The 13,961-nt window shown below is 60.2% G+C and overlaps 1 protein-coding gene across 1 annotated transcript; it reads left to right on the top strand.

Moving 5' to 3' along the window:
* Positions 1–12,894, top strand: PDLIM2 (PDZ and LIM domain 2). Its single transcript, XM_082842469.1, has 10 exons — positions 1–98; positions 1,545–1,639; positions 2,337–2,488; positions 4,523–4,592; positions 4,695–4,846; positions 5,001–5,079; positions 9,115–9,203; positions 9,436–9,581; positions 11,139–11,256; positions 12,317–12,894. The coding sequence occupies exons 2-10, from the start codon at positions 1,547–1,549 to the stop codon at positions 12,492–12,494; spliced, it is 1,077 nt and encodes a 358-aa protein (XP_082698595.1). The 5' UTR covers positions 1–98; positions 1,545–1,546; the 3' UTR covers positions 12,495–12,894.
* The last annotated feature ends 1,067 nt before the right edge of the window (positions 12,895–13,961 follow it).

The following is a 13,961-nucleotide window of genomic DNA, read 5'->3' on the forward strand; positions in this document are numbered from 1 at the left end:
CCCAGAGTCGGGCAGACGGCTGCGGAGGGAACGGCGGCGTCTCCTCGCCTCCCTCCTTCCTTCCCTTCGTTCCCCGGCCCGGCCGCCCAGCCCGACAGGTGAGCGGGAGCCGGGTGAGCGCGCCCACCTGCGTGCGGTCCGCACGCCCGGCGACCTCCCCGGCCCCGGCGCCCTCGCAGCTCTGCGCGCCCGCGGCCGGCTCGGCGCCCGGACCTCTCCTCCGCGCACGGCCGCTCCCCACAGCCTCGCCTGCGGTCGGCGCCCCCCGCTAGCTGGGCTTTCCCGTCCCGGGTGCTCCTCCTCCAGCCCCCGGCGTGCGCGGGTACTTTGGTCTCAGAGCTCAGAAGGAGCCAGAAGTGGGCAAGCCTGGCCGACGGTCTGGGCACCTCCCCGCGGCCCCCGGAGTGGAGTCCACTGGCCGGCTCAAAGGTCTGGGAATCCAAGGCATCTGATAGCCGCCAGCGCCGACCTGGGGCCTGCGGGAGGGACAGAGGCTGGGCCTGGGCAAAAGGGGAAGCCGGAGGGCCGGGAAGAGGGCAGACAGCCCCGCTCGCCTGGGCGCCCTCTCCCCAGGCTCCTAAACGCGGGAAGTGGCCCCAGTGTTCCTGATAGACTCGGGCAGCGCTTGTAGTCTGTGGGCCTCCCCAGGGACGGCCTCAGGGTGGGCGCTGGGTAGGGCGGTGGCCCAGCCTGGCACTGCAGCTTCCTGCCTGGGTTGGCTCCTGACTCCAGAGCTAGAGGGTCAGGAAATCCTACATGGGTCTGGTCTACAGGGACACTCCCATGCCCAGTGGAGGGGCAGTGGGTGGGAGGCCTGGGGCCCCAGCTTGCGGGCAGCATCAGTCAGCTCGCCCTGTTGGCCAGCGCCCGGTGGCGGGTGTGCCCTGCTTGGCAGATAAGCCCGTCCTTCTTGCCGGAGCTTCTCGGAGGGCAGCAGGCCGCTGGCGGAGGTGGGAAGCCCAGGCTTGCCTACCTGGACCACACGGCCAGGGGCGCGGCAGGCAGCCAGGAGGCCCCTCTGAAGACCCCGGCCTCACGTGGGCAAGCTGCCCCGTCCCCAGCCAAGTACTTGAGAGTATGTGGTGGTACCACCCCTTTCTGTGCTGTCACCTCTGTTCCCAGAGCGCTGCCCTCCCCCAGAGCGGGGAGGAAGTCTCTTGTGCTGTCGGTTTCGGGGACCGGAAACAAGCACTAGGGGGACTTCACCCTGATGGTGGAGGAGGGGAGAGAGAGGAAATGCTGACATCTACCACCTGCCAGCCCTGCCCGCCCGCCCGCCTGCCTGTTCTCAGCAAGCCCCCGTGTAGCACCCTGGCGCTCTGCCGAAGACGGGGCAAAGGGGGAACTCAGGAGTCCTGACTTCCCAGGGTGGGGGGAAGTGGAACTGGGGCACGCGGGAGAGGTTAGTCACTTCCTCTACCCACCTCCACCCACCGCCAGCCCCTGACTGGCTCCTCCGGGGACCTGTCACCCCCTTCTGCCTCCTCACAGAGTCCCTTGCGGGGCGAGGGACAGGCTCCATCTCTCCAACCTCTCTCCCTCAGGTATGGCGCTGACGGTGGACTTGGTGGGACCCGCACCCTGGGGCTTCCGCATCTCGGGCGGCAGGGATTTCCACACGCCTATCGTGGTGACCAGGGTAAGGGCTAGTTCCAGGAGACGGGGAGGTACCCCCCAAGTCAGAGTCTGCCCTGTCCACTTGGTCCTCACAGACACCTTTCTTTTTCTGTTTTGAAGCCAGAGGCCTGCTTCTGGGATCGTTGGCGTGGGCAGGGCTGGGGCCCCGTTGCCATGGGGATGCGGTGGCCACTTCAGAAACAGGCTTCTAGAGAGTGAAAGGGAGCTGGGCCCAATGCAAGGCCTTCTCTTTTCTCCTTGGCCACTAACCCCATACGTGCTGGCAGCCATTTTAGGTGATTAGAACAGGAGCCCCGAGCTCTTGACAGTTTTCCCCTGACCCAGGCCCAGGCCAGGGAGTGTTCACGCAGAGGGCCTGCGTGCAGGCATGATTTGATTTGCACGGGCAGGGCTCTCTAGCCAGAAGTATTTCCAAGCACAGTTCCTGAAATTCTGCCATTACACGTTCTTTGGGGAGCCCCGTAAGAAGGCCAGCGCTGAGGTGGGTGGCGGGGGGCTGCCACTCCAGCTTTTGGAGGGGATTGGCTGACGGGCTGGGTGGACACCGGCAGGCAGGGAGAGAGATGTTAAAGGGAGATGCAGGCCAGCCTGGTTGAAACCAGCTTCTGTGTTTCTTGGGCAGGACAAGGAAATCCCTTCCTCTCCATCCCTACCTGCCTGAGTGTCACCTCAGACTACCTGCTCCTCACCCCCTACAGGTAACTGAGGAGGGCAAGGCCGAAGCCGCTGACCTCCGGCCCGGTGACATTATTGTGGCCATCAACGGTGAGAGTGCGAAGAGCATGCTGCATGCCGAGGCCCAGAGCAAGATCCGCCAGAGCCCCTCGCCGCTGAGGCTGCAGCTGGACCGGTAGGTCCTCCACCTCTGCTGGGCCTGCCAGCACTCTTCTGCCTTCTGCCAGCCCGCTGCACAGTGGCCGCCCTCACCCCTGGCTCACAGCTCCAACCTGGCCTTCCTGGGCCCTCACGGCTCATCTGTGAGAAGGTCCCAAGCTCTGGGGCTGCAGCAGGGTGGGCTGAGGGGTGTCCCTGTGCCCAGCTGGGCGTGCACTCACAGGCAGAGCAGGCTGGCATCAGCCACCTGGACACCCGGGTTTGACTGGTTCCCAGGTGTGCAGGGTACAGGGCGTGGGCATGAAGTCGGTTGAAGAGGGGAAAGGTGTGCCTTAGGCTGGGTCTGCAGGGCCCCTGCCTCCAAGAGGGGAGGGGAGAACCTTTGCTCAGATCCTGGGGTGGTGAGGAGTTTGGGGGCTCACTCCCCATAGAACCACTCCGTTGCTCCCCAAGTTGCCTCTCTGGGCCCTGCTGGTGAAGGCAGATTCCCAGGTTCCTGGGACTTCAGCCTGGGGGTGTGGGTGGGAACAGGTGGCTCCCTGGGGGTGGGGCATCCCAGTGAGTCATGGGGCAGGAATGCTGGGAGATTCCCCAGCCGGGAGAGCCCTCTGGGCGGGCCTTGAACCTGAGTCAGGTACCTCTGCTCCTGCCCTCTCCTCGCCCCTGCCGCCCTACGCCCTACGTCACTGCAGAACCTGGCTCCCGTCTCCTGGGACGCTCTCACGGCCCGGCCCCTTCAGTGACTGTTTTGTACCAGTCTAGCTCATGAGTGTTTACAGGAGTGGGACCCAGAGGAGGAGGGTAGAGAATAGCTCATGGCATCTGGGAAGGGGACCAAAATCTACAAGAAGCTGCAAAGTGGGGCGGGGGAGGGGCAGGGAGCTGCTGACACCATCACTTCCTCTCGGGTCCCTCCAAGAGGGACGCAGCTCCATCAGAGAGGTGGGCCTGGCCGAGTACCCCCAGGCCTCCAGTTCCACGCTGGGCAGGCCAAGGCTCCCTGTCTCTTCTTTCTTTTGCCCAAACCCTTCCTAACCTCCCCCAGTAACCCACCCCCAGGAGACCTCTCCAGCACTCAAAGCCCCAGGCAGGAAGCAGTGCTCTGGGCGGAGCCAGGGCCCAAGCTCCCCTGCTCTGGCCCTAAATTCTCCCCAGGGAGGGAGGCTGAGGCTGTGGCTGGTGTGGTGTGTGGTGACTGAGGTTCCTGCTGACCTCTCTGGAGGCAGTCAGACATCCAGAAACGGTGTAGTGGGACATGGTGGGCTCATCCCGCACCCTCAGCAGCTCCCAGTCCTCCAGTCACCTCCTGTTTGAGGCTTCAGCCAGGTTCCACTGGGCAGGGCTTTGGAGGAGGTGGGGGGTCCCTGGGGAGTCGAGGAGGGGGAGCCTTGGTGATTAGCAGGGGAGCTGGGCCGCCTTGTTCTCTAGGTCCTTCAGCTGCCTTCGTGGCAGGAAGGGGGGCTGGCTCTACCCTCTGGTTTACAGGGGGCGGGGTGAGGGGGGAAGACTTTGGAAATCACGGGGAGGGATCCTCTCAGAGGCGGAGCTGATGGGGGACAGGCCCCTGGGCAGAGGGGGCAGCTGGCCCAGCCATTGTTGGCCTTTAGGAATTTGGGCAACTCACTTTCCCTCTCTGGGCTTCAGTTTCTCCAGGGGTGAAAGATAAAGGATTATTTATGCACAATCAGCAGTCCAAAGCAATCTACAAACTGATGCTGACCAGCGACAAAGTCTGGATGAAATGCTCCCCCCACCAAAAAAAAAAAGACTAGAAAAGGAAAAGTAAAGGCGAGGCAGGGGGAGGGGTGATGATGTGAGGAGCTCTTAAAAAAAATTTGAATTTATTGAACTTTTTGCTGAAATGATGTCCTTTCTACTTTTTGGTGCTAAATTGTCCTTTCTTTTAAGAAATGATGGTGGTCGTTGAGGACAGTTGTTTGTTGTGAATTTGACGAAGTTAAAAGTTGGCTACCCGATGTCCAAATGTTTTGGACATGTTCCTAATCTTGAGAACCCGGGGACACTCTGTCTCCCTCTGTCCTCTCCTCAGGCCTCAGGTTGCCTCTCCCGGGCAGACCAACGGGTTAAGCTCCCCCGAAGTGCTGGCCACTCGCTTCCAGGTAGGACGGCGCCTCCTGCTGGGAGCCCCACACCCTGAAGTGATGGGGGGCCCCCTTCCCTGCTCTTCCCGGCCCTGCCCTTCCAGGCCCCTCTCTCCGCAGGGCTCCAGGAGGACACACACCGACAGCCAGTCCTCCCTGCGGTCTTCCTGCTCCAGCCAGGCCTCCCTCAGCCCCCCGCCAGGCAGCCCCTTCTCCACCCTGCCCCCCGCCAGCCCCCAGGCCCCCGCGGGAGAGGTGGTGCCCAGCCACAGGTGAGTGCAGCGGGTGGGCCCCCTGGCCACCAGGTCCGAGCCGGCCTCTCAAAGTCTCTGTAGCTGGGTTTAGGGGGCCCCAGGGTCACCTCTGTCTCCTGGGGCAGCCTGGTGGCGGGGCCCCCGGCACACACTGTCCACTTCCCCATTTCAGTTTCCAGAGCCTGGCGTACTCCCCAGAACCCACTACTGCTGACCACTTGTCCTACAGGGGCCGCCCCGGAAGCCGACAGGTGAGGATACCTGAGGGGAGGAGAGAGCCTCCTGTCCTGGCTGGTTGCTAGTGGTGCCCGTGGGGCTGCATGTGGCTGGTCCCACCTAGGCGGTCAGCACCACAGTCTCCTAGTAATAGGCACGCTCCTCTCTGGAGCCGGGAGGCCAGAGCTCTGGTGAGGGTCACACTCACTGCACCGGCCCTACCCGTCCAGGCCCAGGTGTCCTTCTACCTCTTACATTCAGACCCGCCGCTGCCTCCCCCCTTCCTGCTGGCTTCCTCCCTTCTCAAGTGTTTCTCTTGGGCCGGGACCGAAATAGTTTAGCTGCTGTTGTTGGGATGATTCCCTTTGGCTGTATCTCTTGAACACATTCCTCCCCATTCCAAGCCCCATGCCCGCCCCCAGCTCCCATCACCCATTCCCCCTCTTCGTCCTCTGACTCAGCCCCCGAGAACCACCAGAGAACCACCAGCCGGCCTGTGGTTCCGACTCCAGTTGCACTTGGCTTACTCTCTGTCTGCCCCCCTCCCCTGCCCTTTTCCCCTGGACACCCTGCCAGGTTCCACTGTCCGCTAGTGACAGCCCAACACCGCCTTGGTGGTATGTCTCCTCTCTAAGGGCGGGGGTGGGGAGGTGAGGAGTGAGGCGGCCAAGAGTCAGGGCCACAGCTGTTGGGGGCAGAGTTAGTGGGGGCATGTCCAGCCTTTGGGGTGAAGAGGATGAGGCCCAGCTGCTGGAGTCCTACCTCGGGTAGATTCTGCATTCCAGAAAGCAGAGCCTTTGGAGATGACTGGGGGAGGGTGCTAGAAACTGGGGGCTCTGGAGAAGGAAAGAACAGGGTCCTCTGGGGGCTGCATAGTAGTGGCTCCCTGGTGACCCTCTGTTGGTCTGCCCAGTGACCCTCCGGGAGACGTGGGCATAGAGATGTATGTATTCAATGAGATCCCGTCTTTAAAGAATTAAAAATGCAGTGGCAGAAATAAGATAAACATGCAAAACAATTTTGGGAAAATTAAGCACTGAGCAGTATGATCTTAATTATAAAAGCAGGAGGCATTCAGGGAGGGGATAGCTGAGTGTGGGCTGGGGTGGCCTGAGAAAGCTTTGTCAGGAATTTTGCTGGATGTCAGAGGCAGGATGGGGTAGGTTTCGGATTAGAGAACGATGAGCTGGGGAGATGCGAACTCCACGGTACAAGCCAGACCTGGCGTGTTGGGGCCTGGGGGCCTTCTCCAGAGAGCTCCGGGCTGAGATCAGCTGGGAATGAGCTTGGTCCACCCTATCCTCCTTCCTCGAAACCGGGGCAAAGGGGAGAGGCGGGTGGGACAGGGAGTGGCTCTTAAACCAGCAGCAGCACCTTGGAAATTGTTAGAAATGCAAGTTCTCAGGCCCCAGCCTAGACTTACTGGATCGGACGCAGGGGTGAGGGGCGGGGGTGAGGGCACCCATCCCTGTTCTAAGGAGCCCTCAGGGATCTGATGCACGCACAGATTTGAGGGCCACCCATGTGGTGTGAAGAGGAGCCCTGAGCTGGGTGGCAGGGAGACCTGGGTTAGTCCCACCTCTACTGTGTCACTTTGGACAAGGCATCCTTCCACTCTCTGGGCCTCAGAGTCAGACCCGACGCTCTGAATTCCCTTCTTTCACCCTGAGGCCCCTGGTCATTCTTCCAGCAACTATTTGTGGAGCAGCTGCCTTGTGTCAGGCCCCCTTCTAGGCTTTGGGGATGCATAGGTGGAAAAACAGAGAAATTCCTAACCCCGCGAAGCTTGCATTCTGTTCTACAAATGAGGCTGTGGTCAGACGGGGTGGGAGTCACCGGGTCCCACAGCTCCCTCTTGGGAGTCACCGTGCACTTGAGCACCTTAAAGGCTCTGAAAAGTCCTGCCTGTGAGGAAGAAAGATGTTTAATTTTTTAATTTCCTGAACTTACTTAACTGCAGAATTTCTCCGGGGATCCCCCTGCCAATCGCTTATTAACATCCCCCCAACACATTTTGAGAGGGGTTGGCTGGAGACAGCTCTTGATGGACAGGTGAGCAGCTTTTCTGGATCTAGAGATGAAAGGTCGCTTCTGTGAAGGCAGGTGTCGCCTACAGGTGACTGGGAGGGAGGTGGGGAGAGGAAAGGGCGTTGGGCGCCCCTCCACCGGGGTGAGGAGCTCTGGCAGGAGAAAGGTGGCAGAGGTGACTACAGATGAGATGCCCCTGCCCCAGGCTCTTGTGGCCATGGCCTTGCTGCTGGCTCCTGAGCGGGCTGAGGCTGCGCTGGGCCCAGGGCGAAGAACATCGACAGACCTTACAGAAACCGGAAGTTGCCCCCTCTGGAGAGGCACACACTTGGGTGAGCAGATGTAAAGTGAAAACAACCCCTGTCCCTCTGGCCGGCATGAGGACATGGCCTGAGAAGGGAGTCAGGGCGGATTTCAGCCCTCCCTCCCTGCTGGCCGGTGCCCCTGTGCAGGGCACACGCTGGCCTGTCTAGGACAGCGAGATGGGACATCGTTCTTGAGTACCTGGTGCCAGTTGTCCTTCCTGAGTTGACCGCATGGAAGCAGCTGGGCACCCAGGAGCCTAGGCGTGGACTCCCAGCCCTGGCTCCTACTCCCCAGGTGGCTTGGATTGGCCACTTTGCTTTCTGACCCTTAATCCCCTTACCTGTAGAAGCCCAAGAACAGAAGAAGAATGCAGGCTAGTGCAAGAGGGCCAGTGGGGTGAGGGTCTAAGGGCTTTTTGTTTTTAATTTAAAAAAAAATTTTTTTTAAACATTTTTTAGGGCTTCCCTGGTGGTGCAGTGGTTGAGAGTCCGCCTGCCGATGCAGGGGACATGGGTTCGTGCCCCGGTCTGGGAAGCTCCCACATGCCGGGGAGTGGCTGGGCCCGTGAGCCATGGCCGCTGAGCCTGCGCGTCTGGAGCCTGTGCTCCACAACCGGAGAGGCCACAACAGTGAGAGGCCCGCGTACTGCAAAAAAAAAAAAAAAACCCAAACCAAAAAAACCCCACATTTTTAATTTATTTATGGCATGTGGGATCTTACTTCCCCAACCAGGGATCGAACCCTTGCCCTCTGCAGTGGAAGCACGGAGTCCCAACCACTGGACTGCCAGGGAAGTCCCTAGGGCTGTTTTTTTAGCTCTGTGAAGTTTCTGTTTTCAGGTTAAGAAGTCATGCAGCTTTTCCACTTGACCCCATAATTCATCCCCAACTTTGAACTTTAAAATCGAGGGCATTTTCCTTTCCAGGAGAACATGCCCTCAGCCGGTGCACATTGGCCGGCCTGGTCGTCTCTGAGGCTGTCCTTTCCATTGGGGCTGGCCACGGAGAGGGAGCAGAGTAGGGGAGGGTGCAGAGTGCAGGCCGGAAAATAGGGAGACTGAAGGCAAGATTTCCAGGTAGAGAGCAGGTGTAGGAGCCCGAGAGGGACAGCACACATCGAGCAGGGGGCTCTGCTGTGGGGACCTGGCTCCCCAAGGCTCTGTGGGGCAGGACCAGACCTTCCAGGGCAGCCGGGAGAGGCTGGTAAGCCCAGACCCTGGCCATTTCAGAGGAAGGACCAGAGGGTGTAGGAGACAGGACTTTTGTGCGGCCTGAGCCCTGACTCCAAGAGGGGTCTTGGCCCTTTATGTTTCCTGTTCCTCATTGTAGAAGGGTCAGCTTACTTTCTCTCTGCTTGTTCTGCCTGCCAGGCCCCAGTGTGCAACATCTTTGCAAACACATTGTGTGAGATGGCAGAGGAACAGCCATGGTGGCCCCGCACACTCATCTTCATCCTGCCCCTTGCCCAGTCCCCTTAGGGCAGCAGGCTCACCCTTCTAGAGCTGGGCGCTGGCCTCCCTCCCCTCGGGGACCCAGCAGGAGCAGTTGCAGGCGGCTGCTGACCCCCGGTTCTGCGGGCTCGGTTCTGCGAGCTGGTTGGGTGGGGCTACTGGTCAGCGAGGGCCGGGGGCCCCCTGGTGGTGGGCCTGGGGAACAGCGGGGTTCGGCTGCCCAGATGGGTGTGCTGGCCCCAGGCCCGGCCGCTGACTCCTCCCCTGGTGCCTCTCCTTCCCGCAGGCCGGCCTGGGCCGTGCTGGCGACTCGGCTGTGCTGGTTCTGCCGCCACCGCCTTCCCCAGGTCCCCGTTCCTCCAGCCCCAGGCTCAGGTACCAGTGAGTTCTGGAGGGTGGGGTGGGATCTTGGAGGGCCTGGGAGGGGCAGGAGACAGGCTTCCCAGAGAGGGATGGGGGGGTCCCCCCTCCCTAACCCCCGTCCACTTTCCTCTGGCCCCCAGAATCCCTTTTACGCCCCTGGGACACTCTTTCTCTGTCCTCATGCTCATCCCAACCCCTGGGAACGGGGCCCTCACTCCTGGCTGCCTCCTTCCCATCCTTGCAGCGTGGCCTCGGAAGGGGAAAGCCACCTCCTGAGAGAGGACTCAGAAGTCTTCAAAATGCTGCAGGAAAATCGCGAGGCACGGGTGGCCCCCCGGCAGTCCAGCTCTTTTCGGCTCTTGCAGGAAGCCCTGGAGGCTGAGGAGAGAGGTGAGCCCCCGGGGGCTCGGGTAGGAGAACGATGTTCCCCCAGGACACGCTGGACCCCCGACTGGACATGTTGTTAAATTAGTATTTATTAAGTGCTCATCATGGGAGTGGGCTCTGACTTGCAGAAGCCACAGCCCCTGCACTACAGGAGCTTACGGTCTGGTAGGAGTTACTGGGGTGCAACCCAGAGGTGCTGGCTGGGATCAGGGCAAGTGCCAAGGGAACGATAAATGTGGGCGGTGTGGCCTGGGTCTCCAAGGACGGCTTCATGGAGGAAGAAGAATCGACTGGGCCCTTGAAGAAAGATCAGGACTTTCACAAACGGCCTTAAGATGGTGGCCGGGAGCAGTGTGGAATGTGGAGGCTGGAGCCGCAGGGCTCTGGGGTGGGACTGACAGGACACTGGGACCTGGCTACATGGACGGTGGCCACGAAGGTTAAGTCCTGGCTGTGAGGCCTCGCGTGCCAGGCCTGAGGAGCGTCCCAACCCAGGAGGACCTGTTAAATAACGCCAGGCGGTGTGTGAGGTGCCCAAGTGAGCAACAGAGATACAGGCTTCTGCCAGCTGTCCAGCTGCTCATTCGAGACGTTTGCCGAGTTGTCTGATGGACCAGTCATGTGCTGTGTGGAGATCGAAGGCGGTCAGGACCCACGTCTGCCCCGCCAGGAACTCTGTTTATTGGGAAGACTGGCTGCCCAGCCGCCCAGGAAGTGGACCGTGCCGCAGGAGTTCGTGGGGGTGCATGGGGAGTAGGGGGTGAGGGGGGCACTGCCATGGTCCAGGGGAGAGATGAGGAGGGCCTGGCCTGGGCAGTGGTATCAGGGAGAGAAAGGATGGGACAGTCAGAAGTATTTGACTGGCACAATCACTGGTACCTCGGGGCTGCTTCCAACTCTGATGTTTCGGAGACAAGGTGAGAAGGTTTGGAGCAGAGCTTGTCCATCACTACGCTGAGGCCTCGGCAGGCCCTGGGAGGGGGCACGGGGAGAGGCGGAAGGGTGGGGGGAGGGCGGCGCAGACAGATGGTGACTTCGCCCCTGGAGTCACGGGGTCCTCGGCTGCAGGTGACCATACCTGATAACATCCGCGCTTCATCTTAGCGTCGTTCCAAGGCTCAGGCACAATAGTGCACGTGAAAGCCCTTTGGAAACTGTACAGAGGTGCTGTGATGCTGTTATTATCTATTATTTTCATCTCTTGATATCATCATCACTGGGTCAGGAGAGAGGAAATGCCTGCTTGGCCTGACTTGTCAGACACCAAGCAGACACTGCTCAGGCTGCCTTAGCTTGGGCTAGCTCAGCCTTGAACGTGCTCCCTGCCCTTGACCAACCTCCGCCAAGGATCTGGGGTGATCGCTTCCTTCCCCCGTGACCCCCTCTCGTGCCCGGGCTTACTTTAGGGGTCCGCGTGTAAGTGCACCTTTGACAGGGGCTCTTTGGAGCTGTGTTGGAGGAGGTGGAGTGGGCATCAAAAATACAGCCTGATGGCACTGCCGTGGGCGAGCTCTGATGTGTCTGTCTGTCCTCCCCACCCTCATCCCCCACCCCCCACAGGTGGCACACCCGCCTTCCTGCCCAGCTCGCTGAACCCCCAGTCCTCCCGGCCCACTTCCAGGGCCCTGGCCACCCCACCCAAGCTCCACACGTGTGAGAAGTGCAGCGCCAGCATCGCGTGAGTGCTGGCGGCCTGGGGGGCAGGGCACACCCTGCAGGGCGGGGGCCAGGGGCCAGGACGCTCTCAGGAGGGGCCTGCATGGCTCCAGTAGCCAGGGACCCTGCGGGGAGCATTGCTACAGTGGATGTGTGATGGGCTCAGGGGTCACTTCGGCCTTCTTAGGATGCCTGCCCTGGCTTTTCCCTGCTGTCTCTCCTCTTCCTCGGTTTCTTTCCCCCGCCTCCCTGGAGGAGGAAGAAATGCTACTGCTTTCGATTTCTCTCCAACCATCTCAAAGCCTCTGCAGCTCTGCCTCTGGATGAGGTGCCTCCTCTTGGAAACTCTTGCTGTTACTTCCTCCTCCCCCTCTTTGGAATGGGATGCGTTTTCCAGAGGTAGGCCCATTTTTCTCATTATAATGCAGCCACATTCTCTGGAAAATTGAACCCTGCCCCCCCCACCCAGATAAATGTCTTCCGTGCACAGTGGTGAGGGTCAGATGACTCATTTTAGGCAAATCCCTAGGCTCCGTGGGCCTCCGTGTGTCATCTGCAGAACGCGACACTGCCCAGCCCTGCTGTGCAGGCCCGAGGAAGGGGTCCTATACGGTGTTTCTCAAAGATCAGCAGCTGGACCTCTGAGGGATTTCGGGCCCACACCCCCAGAGTTTCCTCTTCGGGAGGTCCCTAGCCCCAGAGTTTGCATTTCCGATTCCTCCCCAGGTGATGTGATGCTGCGGGTCCTGGCACTGGGACCGCATTTTGAGAATCACTGCTCTATTAACAAGCCACAAGATTCAGGATGGTGCTTGTCTGCCTTTGTGTGGGGGAGGAATGACTTTTTAAAAATTGGGGCTCGGGGATGTGGGCTGGGGGGTCTGTTGAACGGAGATTCCTGAGGGCAGGCCTGGGGAGTCAAGTGACTGAGATTTTTGGGACCTTACCGGGTCCTGACTCTGGGCTGGAAACTAGGTTCCCTGAGAATGGGAATGGTGGCTTCGTACCTGGTGTTCTCCCCTCTCTCCTCCCCCCTAGGCTAATGGCTCTCTCCTCCCTGTGCCCCCCCCCCCCCCCCGCAGGAACCAGGCCGTGCGTATCCAGGAGGGGAGGTACCGCCATCCGGGCTGCTACACCTGCGCTGACTGTGGGCTGAACCTGAAGATGCGAGGGCACTTCTGGGTGGGGGACGAGCTGTACTGCGAGAAGCACGCCCGCCAGCGCTACTCCGCACCGCGCACCATCAACTCCCAGGCCTGAGCGCCCGGCTGCGCTCTCAGACCGCCCTCCACTCTGTGGTCACCTCCACACCCAGGCCGCGCCAATATCAAGTTGGCCTGGAAAGGCGATGGGGACTGGTGAGTCCCCTTCCTCCTCGCTGAGTGAGGCCAGAGGCTAGGACCTGCCTGTGCTGCGGGTGAGGGCAGCCTCACCTTCCCAGGCCTCTGCTGGATACTCTCGCGTCCCCCTGCTGGACAGGCTCTGCGTCAAAGTGCGAAGTGGGTGCTGCCTTGGACACCTTTGTGTACCAGGGGTTAAGCAGGCTGGGACATGGAGAGAAGTATCTGGAAGGAGAGGGCTGGGCCAGAGGCTACAGGTATTCACTGTGTAAAGTTTTCAACATACGAGCTCTATAAATATATGTACGTGGACAAAATAAAGTAGGTGCCCCTCTTTTCTCTCCTTCCCTGCCCCAGCCCCTGGGGATGAGCTTCTCCCTACCACTGGGTGGAGAGTCTTCCTACATACAATTGTTCTCCCCTCTTATTTCCGCCTCCCTCAAACCTCCACCCTACCAGATGCTTCACCACGTGACACTCCCGACTGAAGACACCCACTCCTGTTAGTGGAGGGTCGTGCTCTTCCTGGACCCTCTTTTAAAGATGTGTGTTTTATTGGGATGATCCCTGGTAGAGGAATGAGTTTCTCACTGGGAGCCCGAGAGCGGAAGGGATGCTAGAGGGCCGGCAGCAAACAGGAAGCAGGCCCTGAGACTCCTGCCCAGGCCCGTCTCCGTGAGACAGTATCTGCGCTGGCGCTCTGTGCCCCTTGCTTTACTTGGTATGGAGGCTGCTTGCCCTGCTGACGCACCCGGGGAGCTCGGTGGGCCAGAGAGGGGGCAACATCTAAAGAACCTCCTGCGCCTGCCTGAGGCTGTCTGCACCCGTTTGAGAAAGGTTATCCCAGGAGTAACCTTGGACAGGGCTGTGAGTTAGCTTTCCCTGGGAGGGACAACCCTGCAGTGCCCCTACCCTGAGGACCAACACCCTCCAAGCCAGGGTTGGTCTGCCTGCCCCTTCCCCGGGAGCCCCAGCTGGCTTCGCTGGTGGTTGATTTGAAAGCTGCCGCTAGGCAGGGCGACGGTGGTCCTCTGCCCGACTTTTGGCTTGATTCACCCATCACTCCCAGTCCTAATTCCAGAGGACCCTTCAGAAAGGTGCATGGGTGCTGCTGGGTGCTCTAGACCTACCTTATCGCCCACTCAGCCTGAGGGAAAAGATCAAAGCTGGGCTTCAGAGGGTGCTTTGTGCTATCTGGCTCTTTTGGGAGGGAATCTTGGCAGAGACTGTGTAGTATTGCCTCCCCAGGCACCTTGATGTAATTTACACCTTGCTATAATTGTCTCACCTTTTGCCTGGATGGCTGTCTTTATTTTCATAGGAAAGATCAAGGCTGTCTGCGGCTCAGGAGTTGTCAGGCCAGAACTGTCTGGTCCCAAGTGGGATG

The sequence above is a fragment of the Leucopleurus acutus genome (assembly GCF_964270905.1).
Source record: "Leucopleurus acutus genome assembly, chromosome: 7".
NCBI classification, from domain to species: domain Eukaryota; kingdom Metazoa; phylum Chordata; class Mammalia; order Artiodactyla; family Delphinidae; genus Leucopleurus; species Leucopleurus acutus.